General features: G+C 42.2%; 1 protein-coding gene across 1 annotated transcript in view; it reads left to right on the forward strand.

Moving 5' to 3' along the window:
• Positions 1 to 22,868, forward strand: part of ABCF3 (ATP binding cassette subfamily F member 3) — a 46,925-nt gene extending 24,057 nt beyond the window's left edge. The window contains exons 8-21 of the mRNA XM_077487716.1: positions 1,211 to 1,291; positions 1,366 to 1,425; positions 4,998 to 5,054; positions 5,162 to 5,184; positions 5,594 to 5,649; positions 5,737 to 5,937; positions 9,516 to 9,592; positions 9,681 to 9,725; positions 9,815 to 9,947; positions 10,037 to 10,125; positions 11,169 to 11,260; positions 19,183 to 19,315; positions 19,404 to 19,491; positions 20,835 to 22,868. Coding sequence (XP_077343842.1) covers positions 1,211 to 1,291; positions 1,366 to 1,425; positions 4,998 to 5,054; positions 5,162 to 5,184; positions 5,594 to 5,649; positions 5,737 to 5,937; positions 9,516 to 9,592; positions 9,681 to 9,725; positions 9,815 to 9,947; positions 10,037 to 10,125; positions 11,169 to 11,260; positions 19,183 to 19,315; positions 19,404 to 19,491; positions 20,835 to 20,993 — 1,294 coding nt within the window. The 3' untranslated portion in view covers positions 20,994 to 22,868. The remainder of the gene's footprint in view (positions 1 to 1,210; positions 1,292 to 1,365; positions 1,426 to 4,997; positions 5,055 to 5,161; positions 5,185 to 5,593; positions 5,650 to 5,736; positions 5,938 to 9,515; positions 9,593 to 9,680; positions 9,726 to 9,814; positions 9,948 to 10,036; positions 10,126 to 11,168; positions 11,261 to 19,182; positions 19,316 to 19,403; positions 19,492 to 20,834) is intronic.
• The last annotated feature ends 580 nt before the right edge of the window (positions 22,869 to 23,448 follow it).

Consider the following 23,448-nt stretch of genomic DNA (forward strand, 5'->3'; position numbering starts at 1 on the left):
ATCTGATTTTTATAGCACTGATCGCTGTATAAATTGCAGTGGTCCCAAATCAGTGTCAAGTGTCTGATGTGTCCACCATAATGACGCAGTTACGATAAAAAAAAATCCCAGATTGCCGCCATTACTGATTTAAAAAAATGAATAATAAAAATGCTATAAGTCAAAATCTATCCCCTATTTTGTAGATGCTATAACTTTTGCGCAAACAAATTAATATACGCTTATTGCGATTTTACCAAAAATATGTTGAGTACATATCGGCCTAAACCGATATTTTTGGGGGATATTTAGTATAGAAAGTTTTTAAAAAAAACTTTTTTTTTTTTTTTCAAAATTAGCATTCTTTTTGTTTTATAGCGCAAAAAATTTAAACCGCAGAGGTGATCAAATACCACCAAAAGAAAGCTCTATTTGTGGGTGAAAGAGGACTTAAATTTTGTTTTGGTTGCAACTTTGTACGGCTGCGCAGTTGTCAGTTAAAATAACGCAGTGCCGAATCGCAAAAAGTGCTCTGGTCAGGAAAGGGGTAAAATCTTCCGGGGCTGAAGCGGTTAATATATGTGCAAAAATATTCATTAACAAAGCAAACAAAAAACGTTTAATTGCTTATTGTTTAGAAAATAGACATGAACAAAAAAACAAGAAAATGATAATTAAATGGAGGAGAATAGGGAGTTAATTAAGGCTGATTATAGTAAATTAAGGGTTAATATGGGGTTAAACAGAGGAACATTTGTTCATCCCTTTGATCTACAGATGAATAAACAGAAAGATACAAAAAGAAACAATGTTTCTTTTTACTTTAGTGTTTCAGGCTGAGCAGTGTTGTTCATAAACATTGCTGGCTTCTTTTTTTTTTTTGACAGCTCCAATTACTGGACTTCTTTTAACACTTCAGCTGTCAACAGGGAAGACCCACTGACACCTATGGTTAAATATCAGACTCTTAGTGGAGATATTACACAGACATAGGTCAGATGCTCCCAGGAGCCATGATATGGAAACCGACTGTAAAAGGGTTTTTATGAATCATAAGATCAATTCACAAAGTTATAATGCATGCTTTATTGCTGTTACAATCCTTATTTACAGCAGATAGATTTTATATTTGTTATAAACAATGTATGCAAATTAAAGTATATATTTTGTGAGCAAACCTGTTTATAACTTAACTATTCTCGATTACCTTTTGTTTTATGTGCATCTTCAGGGGTGATGGTTCAGAGAGTGTTCGTCTATCAGAGATATACAGCAAACTGGAAGAAATTGAAGCCGACAAAGCACCAGCCAGGTACGGTATAATATTTTGGTTCCCTTCAGAATATTTGTTTGAGAGTTTAATCTTATTGTTTTCTCTCATTTCAGAGCCTCTGTGGTTCTCGCTGGTTTAGGATTCAAGCACAATATGCAGCAACAGATGACGAAGTAAGTGAATGTTTCCAACAAAATTCATGGTGATGTAATGCTATCATTGATCTTGCATTGAGGAACACTACTGACAGAATTTCAATTTAAGACCAGAATCTTGTAATCTAAACATGCAAAGAAGTCAGAATTTATCCATGATAACCAGGTTGTAGTCTTTCCATATTTCATCTTACCCTGACCATGACCTTAATCTGTCAAACTCTGACTGGTCTAAGGCTTTTAGGAGGAATCTGATTACCATGGCAGTTGATACCTTGGTCATAGAGCATTAGGAGCTTATGCATGCAGATTTAAATTACAGCGTGGATGGGCTTTTAGAGGTCCCTTTTGGTATTCCCAATCATAAACTTCTAAAGTCAAACCCAAATTTGGCTCTGTCTACCCATAACTCATGGACTTCCAAGTCCCCCAAATAAATCATCTTCAGCATGAGAGGGCTTCCCAACTTTCCAAAGCTGGGGACATCCGTTAGCCTTTGCGGACACTTGGACTACCAGCATTCTAGATGTTAAGGTGTGTCACAGCACAGGTTAACAAATGTCCATATAACCATGGTGGGTCTCCTGGAGCAGGACCTCTTTGCCCCAGTCTATGCGGCAGAAGGATACTAGGGGTTCTGAAGGCCATAAATGTCCTCATTCAAGCCAAAAAAATTCTGAATAGAATCCATCAGGGTAGGTCATAGCTTCCCTTCATCAGTGAGACTTTCTAGCTTCTGTGGCTATCAATGACTTCTCTCATTTTTACGGGTTATCAGCACAAAGAAAGGTCCATAAAGACATGGATGAGTGAGTTTGGGGTGGAAGAACTTGTCTGGCCTTTACAGAGTCCTGACATCAACCCGATAGAACACCTTTGGGATTAGAGCGGAGACTGCGAGCCAGGCCTTCTTGTTCAACATCATTGCCTGACCTCACAAATGAGCTTCTAGAAGAATGGTCAAACATTCCCATAGACACACTCCTAAACTTTGTGGACAGCCTTCCCAAAAGAGTTGCGGCTGTTATAGCCACAAAGGGTGGGCCAACTCAATATTGAACCCCACGGACTAAGACTGGGATGCCATTGAAGTTCATGTGTGTGTAAAGGCAGGTGTCACAATACTTTTGACAATATAGTGTCAATTTCAAGGCATTTCCTCGAAGAGCCTATCTGCTTACCACTCTGCAATGGCTGCAACTGGTTGTCAGGATTATTTGGGTCCCTCAGTAGAAGATGGCAGCAATGGCTATGGGTTTGAATTTTGCTGATTAATCAGGACTAGTGAAATGAGAATTAGGCCTCATGCACACGAGACGCAGATGAAACCTCTGTTAAAAAAAAGCTGAAACGCGCGTTTAGAAACGCGCGTTTGCATGCCGCGTTTAGACGCGTTTGCGTTTAAACGCGTTTATAAAGATAACATCATGTAGACCCTCCCCAAGCTCTCAAAGCATTTTTTTTTAACTATTTCTGCTATTTTGATCAGAGTGAGCAGCAGCAGCATAGAGAGCAGTTGTACACTTGCATTTGCCGTGTCACTTGCCACGGCACCTGCCACAAGTTGTGGATTGTCCACTTGCCACGTCACTTGCCACAAGTTGGGGATTGTCCACTTGCCACATCACCTGCCATGTCACCTGCCACAAATTGTGGATTGTCCACTTGCCACGTCACTTGCCACATCACCTGCCACGTCACTTGCCACGAGATGTGGATTGTCCACTTTCCACGTCATCTGCCATGCCACCTGCCACCAGCTGTGGATTGTCCACTTGCCACGTCACCAGCCACATCACCTGCCACAAGTTGTGGATTGTCCACTTGCCACGTGACTTGCCACATCACCTGCCACGTCACTTGCCACGAGATGTGGATTGTCCACTTGCCATGTCACCTGCCATGTCACCTGCCACGTCACCTGCCACGTCACCTGCCACGTCACCTGCCACGTCACCTGCCACGTCACCTGCCACGTCACCTGCCACGTCACCTGCCACGTCACCTGCCACGTCACCTGCCACGTCACCTGCCACGTCACTTGCCACGTCAGCTGCCACGTCACTTGCCACAAGATGTGGATTGTCCACTTGTCACATCACCTGCCACATCACTTGCCACATCACCTGCCACGTCACCTGCCACAAGTTGTGGATTGTCCACTTGCCACGTCACTTGCCACATCACCTGCCACGTCACTTGCCACAAGATGTGGATTGTCCACTTTCCACGTCACCTGCCATGCCATCTGCCACAAGTTGTGGATTGTCCACTTACCACGTCACCAGCCACATCACCTGCCACAAGTTGTGGATTGTCCACTTGCCACACCACTTTCCACGTCACCTGCCACGTCACCTGCCACAAGATGTGGATTGTCCACTTGCCACGTCACCAGCCACATCACCTGCCACAAGTTGTGGATTGTCCACTTGCCACGTCCCCTGCCACGTCACCTGCCACAAGTGGATTGTCCACTTGCCACATCACTTGCCACATCACCTGCCACAAGTTGTGGATTGTCCACTTGCCACGTCACCTGACACAAGTTGTGGATTGTCCACTTGCCACGTCACTTGCCACATCCCCTGCCACAAGTGAATTGTCCACTTGCCACATCACTTGCCCCATCACCTGCCACAAGTTGTGGATTGTCCACTTGCCACGTCACCTGACACAAGTTGTGGATTGTCCACTCGCCACGTCACTTGCCACATCACCTGCCACAAGTGGATTGTCCACTTGCCACGTCACTTGCCACGTCCCCTGCCACAAGTGGATTGTCCACTTGCCACGTCACTTGCCACGTCACCTGCCACAAGTTATGGATTGTCCACTTGCCACGTCACATGCCAGTCACCTGCCACAAGTTGTTGATTTTCCACTTGCCACGTCACCTGCCAAGTCACTTGCCGCGTCACCTGCCAGGTCACTTGCCACGTCACCTGCCACAAGTTGTGGATTGTCCACTTTCCACGTCACTTGCCACTTCACCTGCCACGTCACTTGCCACAAGTTGTGGATTGTCCACTTGCCACCTGCCATGTCACTTGCCACAAGTTGTGGATTGTCCACTTGCCACGTCACTTGCCACAAGTTGTGGATTGTCCACTTGCAATTGCAATTGTTTAAAATATTTTTCTAATGGTTTTTCATCATTTGCAATCATTTTTGAGATTTTTAATGTAAAAAAAAAAGGTCACCTTTAAAAACGCATATAAACGCAAACGCGGCTAAACGCGGGTGCCGCGTTTAGCCGCGTTTAGCCGCGTTTTGCATCTGAAACGCAGAAATTTTTGTTTCTGAACGCATTTTTTTGCTTCTGGAAAAACGAGATTAAACGCAACTGCATATAAACGGAAAAAAACGAGACTGTGTGCATGGACACATAGGATAACATTGAATGAGTTCAGGTGCAGTTGAAAAAACTGTCCAACTGCATCTGAACGCGCGTTTAACTGCGTCTCGTGTGCATGAGGCCTTAGGGTCGAAAACCTCTGTTACAGAAAGTATTTCTCGACATTGCTAATGTAGCAAAACAACATTTTGTAGGTAGCTGTATGTATGTTTTCATATGTTTTTGTTTTCAGGGAGTTTTCTGGTGGTTGGCGTATGAGGTTGGCATTAGCTCGTGCTCTTTTTGCAAGGTAAGTGTTTGTTTTTGTTTTACTTTTAAATTATTAGCAGTAATGGTGATAAAAAAAATAATATTTAGACATACAGAATATTAACATATTATATTTTATTTTATCAGACCAGATCTGCTGTTACTTGATGGTAAGTATTCTCATGTGCAGGCTTCCTATCGTGTTATTTATAAAGTGTCAATATTACTAAATAAGTAAATACATAAAACAATTCATATATACTCTTTCCTCTAAAGCGCTTATAATATGTCAGTTTCACAGTCCTAAAGCTTTTACGCACAAACCAGGGCCCATTTGCTTAAAAAACAGGTAAACTATCAGTGTGTTTTGTGGTGGTGAGAGGAAGTTCCCCGAGGAAACCTATAATAATACATAGAGCACATACACCATGCAAAGAGTAACCTTTAAGTTGGTAATGAGTTCAGGACCCATTTAATTTTATTGACCGATAAGCCACTAGACCAATCACACCACCACCCCAGATGCCTTCTCAGTCATACGTTTTTCATTGATTAAACTTTTTTTTTTTTGTTGCACAGAGCCTACAAACATGTTGGATGTGCGGGCCATTTTGTGGTTGGAGAACTACTTACAGGTCTGTATGCCAACTGTCTGTTTCCTAGCTGGCTTTTAGACATTGTCTTTGCATTTTTGTAATGTAACATCTTGAACCATTTTACAGACCTGGCCCTCAACCATCTTAGTTGTTTCCCACGACCGTAACTTCCTGAATGCAGTCGCCACAGACATTGTGCATTTACATAGCCAGCGGTTGGAAGGGTACCGTGGCAACTTTGAAAGCTTTCTAAAAACAAAGGAGGAGCGCTTGAAGAACCAGCAGAGGGAGTATGAGGCACAACATCAGTATCGTGAACATATACAGGTAATGCTGGGGATCTTCCATTTATAGTTCTATAAAGTGTAAGTCCATTTAGGTTTTGATATGTTGAGTTGAAGTGGAACTGAAGTGTCTAGTTAAAGAACTGCAAGCAGGAAGGCTCTATATAGCGGAAGAAACATACAGTGACTTGTGAGTAAGTATGAGCTCTGGTGTGTTCGCACACCCCACGTGTAGAGCCTGCCAGGAAGTCTGCACTGTGCTGCGCTAATCACAGGCAGTGAGACATTTCCTGATCTCTGCAGCCACGCATCGGGACAATGTCTCACTGCCTGTGTTTAGCGCAGCACAGTGCCGACTTCCTGGCGGGCTCTGCATGTAGGCTTTGCGAACATGCCTGAACACATCCTTACTTGTGAGGGACTTAAGAGAATTAAAGTGGCAGTTCACCTTTACAAAAAATCTGTAAGGTGAACTTACACTGGACACCCTCCCCACCCCACCCCCGTCTTGCTGTACCTGAGGCAGGTGATCACCCGCTAGGAGACATCGGATGTTGGCACTTCATCGGTTCAGGGATTAGAAATCCCTGTGGCTTTCTACTCTTTCTCCCCCCACTGACAGAACAGGCTAGGCTGGTTCTGATTGATCGGCGCCAACCAATTAGAATACTTCCTATACGTACCTTTTACAAGGTACGTTTAGGAGATTAAGCCACAGGGACCGGTGAAGAGGCAACTCGCTGTCTCCTAGCGGGTGATCGACTGCCTCAGGTGCAGCGGGACTGGGGGGGGGGGGGTGAAGTGGGGGGATCCAGTGTAAGTTCACCTTACAGATTTTCTGTAAAAATGAACTTGCCCTTTTAAGGAGAGGTAAGTGCTTTAGTTCCACTTTAATCCACTTGTTTTTTTTAATCTACTTGTACATCTTTCAGATATTTTGAGAGTTAGATGTAGTTAGATCTAACATACTTATTCTAGGTATTAGAAGGAGATTTAATCATTTTTAATACTTTCCGATATATTTTGGAGAAGTGTTATGGAGAGTGGCTGTAGCTCCCGGAACCATTGACTAAGAAATAGTGCTGCTGGAGCCTCCGAGAGATATAAGCCAGTGAATGACTAGCACTTTTAGCTGGGCTGTTCCTTTTTAAAGGGTATTTCCACTCTTTCAGTCATATTTAGGATAACCCCACTTTGTTTGTTATGTGTTCCCATTCTCACAGCAGAAAAAGAAATAATAATTGCTTGCCTTTTAGATGTTTCTAAAAAGAAGGTGTCATTGCTGATTCTAAGAATTTCTGGACAGTCTTAAGCCAGCCCATGGATGATGATGCAATTTTCTTTCCTGCCACCACGGGTTGCACTTGCAAGAAAGAGAATCAATCTATTCCCCCATTAACACAGTCAGGTTTTATAGGGAAATCTCTACTATGGCACTATTGTGTTCTCCTGGGGATGGGATTGGGGGGTACAGGGAACCGTCCCTGCCAGGAGAACACGGTGAATATCGCTAGTGGCTATAGCTGCTGGCAGTTTTCGCATGTAAAAATGGATTGACTTGGGTGCAATCAGCCTGCCCATAGATGGATCGAATCACGGCCGGTCCCTGCTCAACTGGCCAAGATTCAAACTGTCTATGGTGGGCTTTTACAGTATCTTGTCCCCACACAGAGTGCGCTTTGCTTCATTAACATACAATAAAGGAGGGTGGTCTCTAAATTTTGAACCCTTTGTAAAGACAGTGTTCAAATCTAGTCTACATCTGATAATAAAGAGCTGCAAATGCAATACAGAAAGGGTTCATTTAGTTAAACATTACTCCACAGCTGCCTTCTAAACCTCACAAAGCAGGGAGCACGTGTAAGGATTTTTTCTTGTTCAGTAATTTTTATTGCATTTCAAGAAGAGGCAGAGTAAAGTAAACCTCAATCAACAGTATTGGTTGCATATTAGTATAACATAAGGGCATTTTGTTTCAGTACTGGGTATCCCATTGGGTTTCAAATTTAAGCTTTGCCAAATAGGGAAAGGCGAAGCACAAAGAAAAGCGTGAAAGAGGAAAGGGCAAGAGGGTAGGTGGGAAGACTGGGAGAAAAGGCCATTTTTAAAAATAAAAAAAAATCACAGGTTTTTTTTTATTTATTTATTTATTTATTTATTTTTTTTTGTTGGAGAAAATCACCCAGCTCTAGCCACTGAGCAGGTTCACCAGATATGTAGAAAGGAATCAGTATCTGGGCAGCTGTGAAAATTTGCAGAAAAGTTGGCAGTGGCATGTGCCAGCCTAGTGGGGACCAAGCAGCACTTTGTAGTTGGTTTCCACAGCTGATGCTTTCTGGGATAATGATTTTATGGCGGCGCCAGTGCATTTGATCCAATGTTTGTTGTAGGTCCTGTTCCCATTTAGTCACCATATCTAATGGAAGGGATGTCTGTTTAGCAGTTAAGTTGTCATACAAGAGGGGGAGATCATTCCTGCTGAGTAGGGATCATTTTTGCATTTGGATTCAAAGGGTGTAAGTATCAGAGAGAGTTTCTGTCAAGGTGGCACTGAATAACACAAAAGGTCTGTCTTATGGTATCAAAATAATTTGATTGCTATAGATGCAATAAGGACTGCAAATCCGGAAAGGATTTGAAACCTCTAAGGTGTGGAAATGAGTCACCTTTGAAGAAATCCAGTGATGAAAAAACCCCAAGAGATTTAAATCCGTGTGGAAATGAAGGGTTGGGAATGGTTGATAGTATTTAAGGATTTTAAAAGCAAATAAAAAAAGCACTTTAAAAAGTTAACCAGTGTTTTTTTTTAAATCTTTTTTTTATTTTATTTTTTTTAAGTTTGCTATGTTAATGGGAACATGTAACAAATATAAAATGTGTTATGCCAATATGGCACCAAAAGTGAAAATACACTTTAATGGAAACGTACTTAAAAAAATAAAAATAAAATAAAATAAAATATGGAGGTTTAGATTGCTAACCTCTTCTAAAGTAGTAATGGTAGGTTATAACTCCGTGTTTTTTTTTTTTTTTTTACTGTATGTTCCTTTGATGAGTTTTCCCTTCACTTCTTGTCACCATAGCCACATAGAGAAGTAAAAAGAAATCCCTCCAAAGTAAAGGCAATTCCTGGTAGTCACCAAAACTAGTGTCCTCACTGGAAGATTACCCCTTGATTCCATTTCTGGTGACCACTCAAGATTTATGATTTTCTTTCAATACTGGGGATAAAGGGTCATCAGAACAAGTAGAGTAGGTGGCTGTCCCAAATGGGGGGCACAGACAACAGTAAAAACCCGATCTGTGTTCTAATCCCTCTGCACGCAATCTAAAATTGAAAAAAAAGATTTGCATTTGGTTATACTTTAAAAGTGCTAGTTTCTGACTGTCTCTGGTTTTAATGCTTGCTTAGTCACGGACCTAGGCTAAGAATGCAGAAATTGGTCATAAAAGTGATCTCTTCTTATTTGAGGTCAGTGACTCACTCGGCTTAAAAATCTATTGGATCTGCAGGAGAGCCAGCAACTACCATTTCCAAAAGGAGGGCCAGCATTGGGAGCCTACATATATCTGTCATGAAAATATTCCTTTCAAGGACGCTTAAGACTGTTTTTGTTACAGGTCTTTATTGATCGATTTCGATACAATGCCAACCGGGCCTCTCAGGTGCAGAGTAAGCTGAAACTGTTGGAGAAATTGTAAGTTTTTCATTATAACCTGATGGGAGTTATTTTTTATTTTTTTTGTAAAAGGGTGTCAACTTATTTATTTATTTTTTTTCCTAAGGCCCGAACTCCAACCTATAGAAAAGGATACTGAAGTGATATTAAGGTAAATAAGCTAAAATATAAGCATGTTTTTAGCAAGGTACTGAAAGCGATAATAATTTCTGCCATTTACTTTTTTTATGATCCCTTAAGGTTTCCTGATGGCTTTGAAAAATTTTCTCCTCCAATTCTACAGTTGGATGAGGCTGATTTCTGGTATTCTTCAGATCAGCCAATCTTTAATAAACTTTCAGTATCTGCAGACTTGGATTCACGAATCTGTGTGGTAGGTTCTAATATAGTGTGTCTGCATTACAGAATTTTGTAAATGTATGGCTATGGCCAATGATCTGTGTTTTACATTACATATTTTAGGTGGGAGAGAATGGAGCAGGAAAATCCACAATGCTAAAACTACTGATGGGTGAACTGTCTCCTGTCCGGGGGATTCGACATGCACACAGGTAAGCTGTGTTTAGAACCTTCAAATCACTTTTAACTGATAACCCCACTTGAACAACAATGTTCAAACAAATCCTAATTGTTTAGAACTAAACATTCAAAGTGCCACAGTTCACTGTAAACTATGGTGTTGAGAGTGAATGCTGCTATCTGCTCTCCATTATACACCAAAAAAGTATTCTATACCATGGCCTGCATTTTATGACCAATTCATAAAATGCAGGCAGGGGATTAGGAGCCTGCAATGTGTCTTGTATAACCTGATGGGTGTGTCACGGAGTTCTCTCCGCTTAAAGCTGAACTTCAGAGAAAGTAAAAATCCTCCATTCGAGTGGGGCTGTGTCCATACTGCAAGGGTTAAAAATGTATGTCTAAGGGAAGTGGAAAAGCAGTTTTACTTTCCAATTCCTCTGCTACATTTGTTTTCAATCGATAGCGAGATAAAGACCGCTATTGCTGACGTCACTTCAGGCTCATGAAAGATCCCAATGGTCGGGATCTGCCCAGAAGCCTGGCCCCTTCTGCCACCCTTTACAGCCCAGCGCTGAAGGGTAGAGCAGAGAGCCGCTGACTGACGGTCATGGTTATCTGCTCAGAGCGGAGAGGAGAACAGCGCAGTCAGCACGGTTTGACCGCTCAGTTCTCACTGCAGAGTTGGCAGGGAACATATGCAGCATCGGATCAATGCTGCATCCACCTAGGTGAGTATACTTCTTTTTCTTTCTTTTTTTTTTTTTTTAATCCCGAACTCTTTTTTTTTAAAGCTCCAGAGGGAACTTGGCCATTGGCAAATAGGCCACTCGTATGACAGGTCACAAGGCTGGGTTCTACTACCTGCTTTTTTCTTCATTTATTTACTCTAATTGCTTTGAAATGTAATGCACATCCTGATGTGTTTTATTAATATTTAATGCTTTTCTTTTGTACCATTTTTTTTTTTTTTTTTTTTTTTTTTTTTTACACATCTTGCAATTGCAATACTTTGGATGAATATACACTGCCACTTTGTCTCGTTTCTGATGACTCCCTGCTTTACTGTGTTCAGGAACTTGAAGATTGGTTACTTCAGTCAGCATCATGTGGATCAACTGGATCTTAACATTAGTGCAGTGGAGCTTCTAGCAAAACGTTTTCCAGGTGATTTTTTTTTTCTTTTTCTACTTCATCAATTTTTATTGCTGGACTAGTTGTGTCTATTTGTGTTTGAAGTAAATTGATTTTTAGATCTCAATTCAGTGAAGATTTAAAGATTGAGCCCATTTAGGTGGATAACTGCTATGTCCTATCTCTGGAGCAGACGAGTGTGACTAATCTGCTGCAATTTACAGCCTGCCACCTTCTGCTCTAAAGCTGCTTTCACACCTTTTTGGTGCACTTTTTTTATTTTTTTGCGTGCTGCATTTTTAATTGAAGGAAAAGGAAACCTATGTCACTTTGTGTTTTAAACATGCATTGTAAACCACTTTTACATAGTACATCAGAACATGTCAATATACAGTTTGAAAGATATTACACTGCTCGTTAACATGTGCTTTGTATGGATTTTACTGGAAAATGATCACAGTGAATCCAGCTTTAGAGAAATGACCTAAGAACAAGCTATAGCTTTTAAATATAAAAATGAAACATTCATTGCATTTGAACATTTACCACATTACTGTGTATTTTCATGTTGTCTTTAAGAATGCTTGTCATATCTAATCAAATGTAGGGAAAGTAGATCTATGTTCCGCAAATTAAGACAGCGTCCAATACGACGGTCAACCTGCCACGGCACATTGCCAATACCTTTTAAAGAATACTACACTAACCTATACAATATTCCAACCCCCACCAACAAGCAACTCCTGATTGAGGCCTGACTGACCTCAGCCCAAATTCCCACACTGACAGCGGAAAGTATATCCGAATTGGATGCATCAATCATGACTGACTAACTAGAACTTGCACTAAACTCCACCAAACCAGGTAAGGTCCCAGGGCCCAGAACCTACAGTATTATAAAACACTATGCTCATCCCGTAGCTCTCACATGGCATCCTTTTTCAATAAACTAGGAGACACAACAGCCTTTTTTAGCAATACGCTACGGGCACATATTACGGTTATACTGAAGGAGGGTAAAGACCCCACAGTATGCAGCAGCTACCAGCCGATTTCCCTCCTTAACACAGACCTTAAGTTATTCACCAAGATTCTAGCGACCCCACTAGCCCACCACTTACAATCACTGGTCCACTTAGACCAAGTAGGCTTCATCCCCACTAGAGAAGCTAGGGACAGTACAATTAAAGTACTAAACCTAATACACTTTGCCAACAAGACACAGACGCAGAAAAAGCCTTTGATCTGGTTGACTGGGGCTATATAATCTTGGTCCTTGGACGCATAGGACTTGGGGAAACCATGATGAGATGGATTTCTCAAATTTATTCTACCCCCTCCGCACAAGTTAATGGTATACTGTCAGACCCCCCTCTCGATCAACGGACTAGACAGGGCTGCCCGCTGTCACCCCTCCTCTAAACCCTATCTCTAGAGCCATTCTAAGACACTACACAGACATCCAGGGACTTACGATAAGAGACACACAATACAAGGTTTCAGCTTACGCCGATGATCTGCTTTTTTCCGTAACGAACCCGGTAATATCCCTCCCGAACCTCCTCCGTGAATTTGACACATACGAAATATATCCAACCTCAAAATTAATTATAACAAGTCGGAGGCCATGGGAATAGGCATACCCAAATCCAAATATGCAGACACTATTCGCCAACTTTAACTTTAAATGGAAGAGACTGCCCTGAAGTACTTGGGCGCCTACGTACCAGCTAATCTCAAGCACACCTTTCATCTGAACTTCCCCCCTGTACTAACTAAAACCTGATCCTTGTAGGTAATTAGACTCTGGATGGCCGCACTCCAAAACAAATTCAGTGCCGTTATTCAAAAAACCAAATGACATCACAGCAAGAAGCGACAACAGCTGACGCGTTTCACACTACAGGGAGTGCTTATTCATAAAATCTGATCCTTATTGGAGTTGTGGCATGGGGGCCTCCACTCCTGGTTTGGCAGGTGTAATCTCATTAAAATGTGCATACTACCCAAGTTCCTTTACTTGCTGTGGGCACTTCCGATCTTCATTCCAACAGCATTTTTTAAACAAGTACACGGTCTGTTTTACAAATTCATATGGGCAAACAGGAAACCGAGAATAGCCCGCTCCCTACTCTCATTACCAAAAATTAACGAGGGACTTTCAATCCCTGACGTGAGGAATTACTACCAAGCCGTGCAGCTCGGTAGGATGATCATAGACTGGAACTGTCATTGGGATCTGAAATTGTGGACACGCCTAGAACAGGCGCAGTCACAGGTACCCCTGCAGGGCGCTGCATGGTGCTATGAACACCTCCCTGCCGAAGTCCAAACTCACCCGTTGATAGGGATGACACTCCGTATTTGGTCACAAATATGTCTTACACAATCATTATCCACACTAAATTCATCCCTATATCCTATCCTAGGAAACCCAAAATTTCTCCTGGGACTCGACTCCCAGACTAGAAATGTCTTTAAAGACATAAATTGTACACAATCAAGACATTTTGTGCAGAATAACTCCGGGCCCTCCCTAGAAGCACTTAGAAGTGAGACAGGTACTTTCAAACTGCCATTTTGGGCGGCAATACGACTAAGACATTTTTTCGCATCTATACCTAACCCGCAAGAGTTTGACAGACCCCTCACCTCTTTGGAGATTCTCTGCTCGGAAGAGGAAAGACTCCCGAGGACATTGTCCACAATGTACAACCTCCTGATTTCCCTGACGGAAAGCACACCTCCGCTATACCTGAGTAATTGGGGAAAAGATCTAAATTGCACATTCACTTCGAGCCAGACTCGACGTGTGATAGCCCTAGCCCTCAAATCCTCCATATGTACGAAAGTAAAAGAAACTAATTATAAGCTTATGATAAGGTTGTACTTGACCCCGCCTGCCCTGCATACCTATTATCCGTACACCCCAGAAATGTGTTGGAGGTATCAGGGAGACGGGTACGCTATTACACATCTGGTCCTGCCCAAAGCTATCCCATTTCTGGTCCACAGTCAGAACGACTATACAGAAATTTACAGACTATGTAATCCCAAACAACCCGGCATTTTTTCTTCTACGTGTAAATACATTGTCAATTAAGAAATATAAAATCTGTCATTTCTTTCTCGTACATCACGGGACACACAGACTCAGCAATTACTGATGGGTTATAGGGTATCGCTAGGTGATTGGACACTGGCACACCCTAGACAGGAAGTTCAATCCCCCCCATATAACCCCTCCCGCTACTGGAGGTACATCAGTTTTTTTCGCCAGTGTCTTGCGTGTTGGTCACAAGTAAAGATGTGCTATGCTGAGCTCCGCTGGAATATTCCTTACTGGGGCTAGCTATGCAACCGGATCCATTCAAAGTGTCTTTTCCAGACCGAATTGGATGGTACCCGGGCCTCATGTCCGAAGAAACAAGGTTTTACCTGTAACACTTCTCTTTTTGAGAGCTGGACCCTGGGACCCAGTATCTGTTTTTTTTTTTTCAGCCATATTCCTGACAGGGTACTTTACAGGCCCAGAACTGCTGATCCCCCTATTGAAGGGGGGCCCAGTCTCTGAAGGTTTTTCCTAACGGAGCCCACCATGAGAGGTGAAGATTGGGTCTGTTATTCAAACATTGCAGCTGGATAAGGTAAGGGAGACTCCTCAAGAATTTTTCTAATTCTACGGTAGTAGGTTTTCTCCTTTTTAAGTAAATGTATGCTATGCCTATAGTCGTCACGGGGGGCTGCCAAGAGCACATACCTTTCATGCCTGTTATGTCTGCTTGGTGTCCACGCTCTATGCTCCTCCAGCCGTGTTCCAGGAAGGATGAAGGTAAGGGGGTTATTTCCTTCCGGGATTCTCCCTCCACGGATTAGAGGACTGAGACAGGCCTGGGCAGAGAGCTGTAGCCATCCACCGCCGCCATTACAGCAGCTTCACGTCCACCGGCCCTTCCCTCTCCTCTGCCCCAGCCTCCCCTCCATGCTTGTCAGCAGGGTTTAGAGCCTCTGCTCGCACGGGAAACGCTTGTTTTTAAAAAAATGAGCCGTAGCGGGAGTGGTCGGAGGAGGGGGGGTGGAGCACTAGGCTACACAGGCTTTAAAGTGCACTCTTTTTCAGGTGCACACAGCCTATGGCGGGACACAGAGCTGACAGGCGCATGTGAGTGTGGAGGACACAGGCATTCCCAGGCAGCATTTACTTAGGTACCAGACTGAGTCTTGGTAGCAGTGGCAGTTGCTGAACTACAGTGTTCAGCAGTCGGTGCATTTTTTTTGTGGTACCGCTACCTTTTGTTGCTTTGCACTATGGGTAGAAGAGGTACAAATACCCCAGAGAATAAGGGCTCAAAGGGGTCCCCTTCAGGACCCCCCCTCTGCAGCACTTCCCCCCCCCCCCCCGCAGGACCCGTTGAGGCTAGGCCAGGGAGACCCGTCGGGGGTCAGGGGCTGCAGCTGCTTCTGGCATTTCAGCCCCTGTATACATTCCTCAACCATAAATGGTTTAGAGGAAAGATTAGTGGCCTTAATCGCATCATCACTCAGTGGAAGAAAACGCACTAGGTCCCTCTGTCACCCAGAACCCTCAGAGTGAGGAACTCTGGGATAAAGGAGAGGAATCCCCCTCAGAGGATCGGGAGGAGACTGATGATTCCACTTCTGAGGAATCTAGTGGAGAAGGGCCCTCTTCAGCTTCTCGGGATGAGAAGATGTTTGTGCAAATTTTTGCTGGATTGGTCCGCTCCACATTTAAGTTACCCATTCCTGAGTCAGTTAAAGAACCCACTTCTTCTCTGGGTTCACTGAAGCCTCCTCAAACTGCACATGCCTTTCCTGTTCATGGTTTGCTGGAAAAGCTTATCTATTCTGAGTGGGATCACCCAGATGAACATTTTTTTCCTCCTAAAACATTTTCTACACTTTATCCTATGGAGGAAAATTTTACTGAGATGTGGGGTATACCAGCAGTTGCCGCCGCCATTTCCTCCGTAAACAAAAGCCTGACTTGGGGATCCAACTGATAAAAAATTGGAATTCCTATTAAAAATGTTTTCTCCTTGGCAGGTTCAGTAGCTCAACCTGCAGTGGCATCAATTTGAGTCTGTCAATATTTCTCCAGTGCCAGGGTCATCAGCCTCCAGGCAGTCACGACGGCCTCCTCCGTCAGGCTCAAAAGTTAAAACTCAGAGTCAACCCCAGGGACAAAAAAAGTCCTGCGGGAGAAGGTCTTCAAGACAAAACGCTAAGACCTCCTTATGAAGGGGCGCCCCCGCTCACTCGAGTGGGGGGGAAGACTACTAAAGTTCTCAGGGCTGTGGCAGGAGGAATTTCGGGACAAATGGGTGGTCTCCACAATAACTCTAGGTTACAAACTAGAATTCCCTTCTCATTTCCTCAGATCAAATATACCCAGAGAAAAAGAAGTCTCTCCTTCTAGCATTGGAGCGACTATTGTCGCAAAAAGTTATCATGGTAGTCTCCCACGCAAGAGCAGGGAATGGGATTATATACAAACCTTTTTACGGTACCAAAGCCAAACTGAGATGTCCAACCCATTCTAGATCTCAAAGATCTAAACTGATTTCTAAAGATACAGTCCTTTCGCATGGAATCGATCCGATCTTGGACCCTACCGTCCCGTCTGCTATCCCAGGGACCAGTATTCCATCCTACCTTACAAACGCTAAATTTAACGGTTTGGCTATTGAAACCCACATTCTGAAGAATCATGGGCTTTCGGGCCCTGTAATATCTACCTTGATTAATGCAAGAAAGTCGGCTTCCAGAATGATTTATCACAGAGTCTGGAAAGCATATGTCTCTTGGTGTGAATCCAGGGGTTGGCAGCCCAGAAAATGTCATAAGCAGAATCCTCGAATTTCTGCAAAATGGGTTAGAGATGAAACTGGCCTTGATTACCATCAAGGGCCAAGTCCCCGCCTTATCGGTTCTGTTTCAACGTCCACTTGCTTTGCATTCTTTGGTCCGAAGCTTTATACAAGGGGTAACGCACCTTAATCCTCCAGTTAGGGCACCTCTGAACCCCTGGGATCTGAATTTGGTTCTGTCAACTTTACAGAAGCAGCCTTTTGAACAGATGCATCAAATTCCCTTAGTTCTGTTAACAAGGAAATTAATTTTCCTGGTGGCCATTTCTTTTGCTAGAAGAGTATCAGAATTAGTGGCCCTCTCTTATAAAGAGCCATATCTGATAATGCACAAGGATAGAGTATTGTTACGCCATCATCCTAGTTTTCTACCGAAGGTGGTCTCAGGTTTTCATCTAAACCAAGATATTCTGCCTTCCCTTTTTCCAAATCCCTGCTCTATCGAAGAGAAGTCACTACATTCTTTGGATGTAGTGAGAGCAGTCAAAGCCTATCTGGTAGCGACTGCTCAGGTTTGCAAAACTGATGTTTTGTTCGTATTGCCAGAGGGTCCTAAGAGGACAGGGCGCGTCGAAATCTACCATTGCTAAATGGATTCGACAAGTAATTGTTCAAGCTTATGGTTTGATGCAAAAGATTCTGCCTTTTCAAATCAAGGCGTACTCCACTAGGGCTATCAGTGCTTCGTGGGCAGTCCATCACCAGGCCTCCATGGCTCAAATCTGCAAGGCCGCAACCTGGTCATCAGTTCATACATTCACCAAATTTTATCAGGTGGATGTGAGAAGGCATGGGGATATCGCCTGTGTGCTGCAGGCAGCGGTACAGGGTCCTCAGGTCTGATTACACCCTATGTTGTGTGATTACCCCACCCCTCCCCCAGATAGCATTGCTCTGGGACATCCCATCAGTAATTATTGAATCTCTGTGTCCCGTGATGTACGAGAGAGAAAATAGGGTTTTTATAACGGCTTACCTGTAAAAATCCTTTTCTTTTGAGGTACATCACGGGACACAGAGGTCCCTCCCCTCTTCTAATACACTTATATTGCTTTGCTACAAAACTGAGGTACCTCCGGTAGGGAGATAGGTTATATGGGGGATTGAACTTCCTGTCTAGGGTGTGCCAGTGTCCAATCACCTAGTGATACCCTATAACCCATCAGTAATTACTGAGTCTCTGTGTCCCATGATATACCTCAAAGAAAAGGATTTTACAGGTAAGCTGTTATAAAAATCCTATTTTGTCATCTGTTAAATGCTGCAAAATCCTGTATCCCAATTAAATGGAAAAGTCAGGCCCCGCCAACGGTGGCTAGCTGTATCCAGAGAGTAGAAGACATTAGGAGAATGGAGGACCTGGTGCTCACTGCGAAACAACTGGAAGGAAAATATAAAGTGACGTGGGATTTGTGGCTCCAATTTGTCCTCTCCTCAGAGGGTATTGCCCTAGAACTTCTTGACGAAGCCAATTCCCCAATGTCTGAAGAAACCAGAGGCCGCCCTGAACCAACTAGGGTTCCCCTGACACACCCCCCCCCCCCCATGCCTACCCTACCTGTGCTTTCCCCTTCCCCACCCAGGTATCCTCTGCACTCTTTGGGGATCCTGGTCCCCCTCCACACACCCCCCACCCATTGAGTCCCACCCAAACGGGGGACTGACGGAGGGTCAATCTTCCCGGACCTGAAGCCTCAGACTGAGAACTTACTGATGGGAGGGGCCATTGGCCCCATAACGACAATTTCAGAAGTTTGGACTGCGGGTACACAGCAAACCTAGAAATATATGCATACCCTTTTGTATATTACCCCCTTGTATGTGAATGTTGTCTACGAGGAACTCCCCCCCCCCCCCCCCCCCCTTCCTTATTGAATGAGATATATATATATATATATATATATATATATATATATATATATATATATATATATATATATATATATATATATATATATATATATATATATATATATATATATATATATAAATGTATGTTTTACCTATTGTCTTCGCCCAAGTTGGGCATTAATAAAACTCATATTTGATTTTTTTTTTTTTTTTTAGGTAAAACAGAAGAGGAGTACCGCCACCAACTTGGAAGTTATGGGATCTCTGGTGAACTTGCAGTGCGGCCAGTGGTTAGTCTGTCTGGAGGCCAAAAAAGTCGCGTTGCCTTTGCCCAAATGACCATGCCATGGTGAGATTATATTAAGTGTTTCAGGAAATTCCAATGTAACTTTATTTTTTTATTTTTTTCTCACATATCCTTTGCATTATTATTTCAGCCCAAACTTTTACATTCTCGATGAACCAACGAATCATCTTGATATGGAGACTATAGAAGCCTTGGGTCGAGCGCTGAACAAATTTCGGGTATCCTTTCTTTTGTTCCATCCTTTCTAATCTCTAAATAATGCTTTTTGCAAGAATGTTAAAATTATATTTAGCAAATGCCTAATCCTGTGGCTTAGCTCAAAGGATATGCTAATATGCTAGTTCCTTTTAAAGCAGAACTTTAGACACCAGTGAAATGTTCACCTCGTTTGACAATCCTTAAGTTTCAAAACAAGTACTGTCCATGTGCAACATACAGAGACATCAAAATGTGCACCCTACTCTGCTGCGGGGGGGGGGGGGGGGGGACAGCTATTTCAATGCTACAGTTGTTGCTCTATGAGCAAGCCTCATATGTTCTATGAAGCCATCACTCTTTAAGGTATAGTGACCTCAGTACCCCTTCGTTTAGGAACGACACCATGGTGGTAGGATTAAGTTATAATTTCTGAAGCAGAAAGCCATTTTTACATTGGTCATTCTTTCTGCAATAAAGGAAGCAACTCTGCTATAATTAGCAAGTATATTGAGAATAGTAATACAAGTACTGATGACTACTGGCCCTGATCCATACATCAAGGAATAGCGCTTGTTCCAGTCTGTAGATTTTGTCTCCAGTCAACTGTGGTGCTGGGTGACAGGCTGGATTTAGAATATATAGATTTGAGTAGTATCCCCCAGCACTGCCACAGTGCGCATGCAGTTACCTGCTATGGTGGGATCGGCTGTCGCAAAGTGGGCTGACCCCTTGGTAGATGTGTATGACGGTCGGACCAGGTTCTCTCTTGACAGCACTTACAACACATGGATTACAATAGAATTGGAGGTGGGCCCTACTTGTGGTCGCTAAACTGACACATTTGCTTGTCTCATCGGAGGTGGCTTCGATATTCTGTTCTGCTGTCCAGGAAGTCCTTTCTTCACTTTGGACACCACCCTCTTTGATAATGGACTCTGCAGGAGACCAGAGTCCCCATTACACTCCCACCAGCAGGTGGCTGCCCTGAGGGCATGTTTTGGTTGTAAGTAGTGTCCTGCTCCTGCAGGTGGTGACATAAAATCCATCCCTCATGAAGATCTAGGGGTGTCTTTCAGTGAACTCGGAGGAAAGGATTTCATGCTGAACTGGCATCATTGGATTTATGCTCACAAATAACTTGTGAGGGCATTTCACAAAAAAACTTCAATTTTGTATAGGTGCCGATGGGTTAAATCATCCTTCAGCTTCTCAAGAACCCCTGGACATGGGGTGTGATTAATTCCACTATTGTCTTATAACAGAAATATCAGTCTTGGGTGGACCAGTAGCTTAGCAATTGTTTGTATAGTTTTCTTTATTAGTAATAGGTAATTTATCATTTATTAATTTTATTTTTATTTAGGGTGGAGTAATCCTGGTATCCCACGATGAACGATTCATCCGTATAGTTTGTCAAGAGCTGTGGATCTGTGAAAATGGAAGTGTAACAAGAATTGAGGGTGGTTTTGATGAGTACCGGGACATCCTGCAGGAACAGTTCCAAAAAGAGGGCTATCTATAAATCGTCTTGCACAGGAGTGTGTCATTGCTCTTGTTGGTGTCATCCAGCTTTGTGGGTTTCCTGTGCATACTGTCACATACCTCAGTATGTGATGGTCCTGACCCTCAGTGAAGTCAGCATTTTTGCCATGAATATGCTCTGGGAGCCTGTAGCTAAGACTGGTATATTATATGTAAGATTCAAGGGAAGGTATTTATTATGAAAACAGCTGAAGCCAAGCAGAGATAGATGTGACATAATGCTGCACATTACCAATAAATTACAAAATAATGAAAACCATTGTCCCACATACATTTTTTTGTTTAACTCTTTAGTATTAGTATTGTTCCATTGTAGTATAATATGTAATACTACCATCGCCATACAGACAGACATTGGGCAGACTAATCTAAGTGTAATAGAGAAATCCTTGAGAACATGTGGTTCAAAAAATAGTGGTAAGCAAGGTATTTCCTTTATGCAAATGTGCCGTGAAGAAATGGGGGCTTTCCCTAGCAGCTGCATTTAGTCACTATGCCCTGATCTTAAATATTCTACTTTTTAACTAACTTGCTGCTTGCCTATAGATATTGTTTTGCCAACATTTGTTATTTAGACCTCCATTATTTCAGTGATATATAGTCACAACTATACCATGTAAAAGTATTTTACAGTAAAATATATAATTGAACAGAAGGATTAAATAATTAACAAATTAAATATATTTGTATAAAACAACGGAGCATGACATCCATCCATCCATGTGCATGTCAAGAGATGTCTTGTAAGATTCTCCAGTTAATTCAATCTATTGACCTCTGACCTCTGCCATATTATGCAAAGTAGATTTTATTGCCTGACCACAGACCTCCTCAAATCCCTATCCCCATCTTTTACCTACCCCTCAATGGCTCTCCACCGCTTGCCACCCACCAGCAAATCTGTAAAATGACACATACGGTTGCACAGCATAGCTTCTTAAAATTGTGAGTACTTGTACCATCATGGAATAAAAAAAAAAAAAAAAAAAAAAAAAAACACATGTACTGCAACCCTGTCAATTAAACTCTCTCTAAGTTGGGCTATACTTTTTGTATTTAAACTTTGTGTTACTTTATGAAATAAAATGAAAAAACTATTGAACAGACAAGTAGATATTATTAGTAAACCATTTAGGTTGGTAAAAGATTAATATAGATATATACATATTATAATGGAATAATACTCTAAAGATAAATAACATAAAAGTAAATTCTCTTCTGGAAAATTCTCCAGTTTTTTTTATTGTTTCTGCTTACCACAGGTCCAATTTATAAATTATAAGTTTCCATTATTTATTTTATAAAAAGTTCTAATGTAATGCTAATTGTTAACTAATACTGCCAACATATTCATTTTTTTTTTAATAGTGCAAAGCTTTGATTAGTGATTTATCTATAGTTAACATTATGATGTCTTGATTTTGTGCAGGAATCTGTGTTTTCTTATCTCACCATGTACATCAGAAATGAACCTTTTTACTATTGTACAAAATAAGTAGTGGAAACATATATCTGTGATTTTAAATTTGTGCTATACTTGGTAGAGTGCTTTATAGATGATGGTCTCCAGCTAAGGGCTAAGCTTCTCTGACCAATAAAGGTTAGAGGCCAAGTCTTTTTCTTAGGTGTTAAGCCTGTCAGTGTTCCTCAGCATCCACACTATATAGATATATGGCCTACTGAGAATATCATCCTCATCTGCTGAATGACTTGGGTCTCTCCCAAAAGTGGTAGGGCTGATGTTGGTCCTCTGTGAATAACAATGTGCAGCCAACATCATGCTCTGAATGCTCTCTTGCTTCCTAAGTTATTAAAGGTGTCAGATGATGTGTAAATAAAGAGCAAATCTCCTCAATTTTGTTGTTGGGTTGTTTTTTTGATTGCATGTTGTAGAATTTCATTCATCTATTTCTATAAAGCAGTTCTTTAATTTGATATATCTGGGTCACAGATTTCTGTTGTTTACACACTACACTGCCCTTTCTTCTCTGAAGCCTACTTAGTGGATGTGTATTTTATATGAATGTCTGAATATTAAAGGACTGGGGAATAAATTGTTCTGCTACCCAAAGTAGCCCATGCAATCTCTAATTTAGAATTTAACAGACAAATTTAAGTGTGAAACTTAAAAGGCTAAAGTTTTTTTACACAGCATTTTAATCACTTTCTGCCTGCAATATAGCAATACGACGTGTGGAAAGTGGTTCTGTTATCCTGACCAGATGTCATATGATGTGATCAGGATAACCCATGATCGGGCGCAGCGATCGTTGATGTGGTGTCAGTTTGACACTACTAAGCCTCCAACAGACTCTTTACTACGTGATCAGCTGTGTCCAATCACAGTGTAAACAGGAACAGATTTGAGTAGAGGTGATCAGCTAGTCTCCTGATGGGGGGGGGGGGGGGGTGCGCTGATTATCAGTGCAGCCCCA

Source organism: Lithobates pipiens, unplaced genomic scaffold (assembly GCF_037356315.1).
Source record: "Lithobates pipiens isolate NorthernLeopardFrog02 unplaced genomic scaffold, aLitPip1_a1.2 Scaffold_18, whole genome shotgun sequence".
Classification (NCBI taxonomy): domain Eukaryota; kingdom Metazoa; phylum Chordata; class Amphibia; order Anura; family Ranidae; genus Lithobates; species Lithobates pipiens.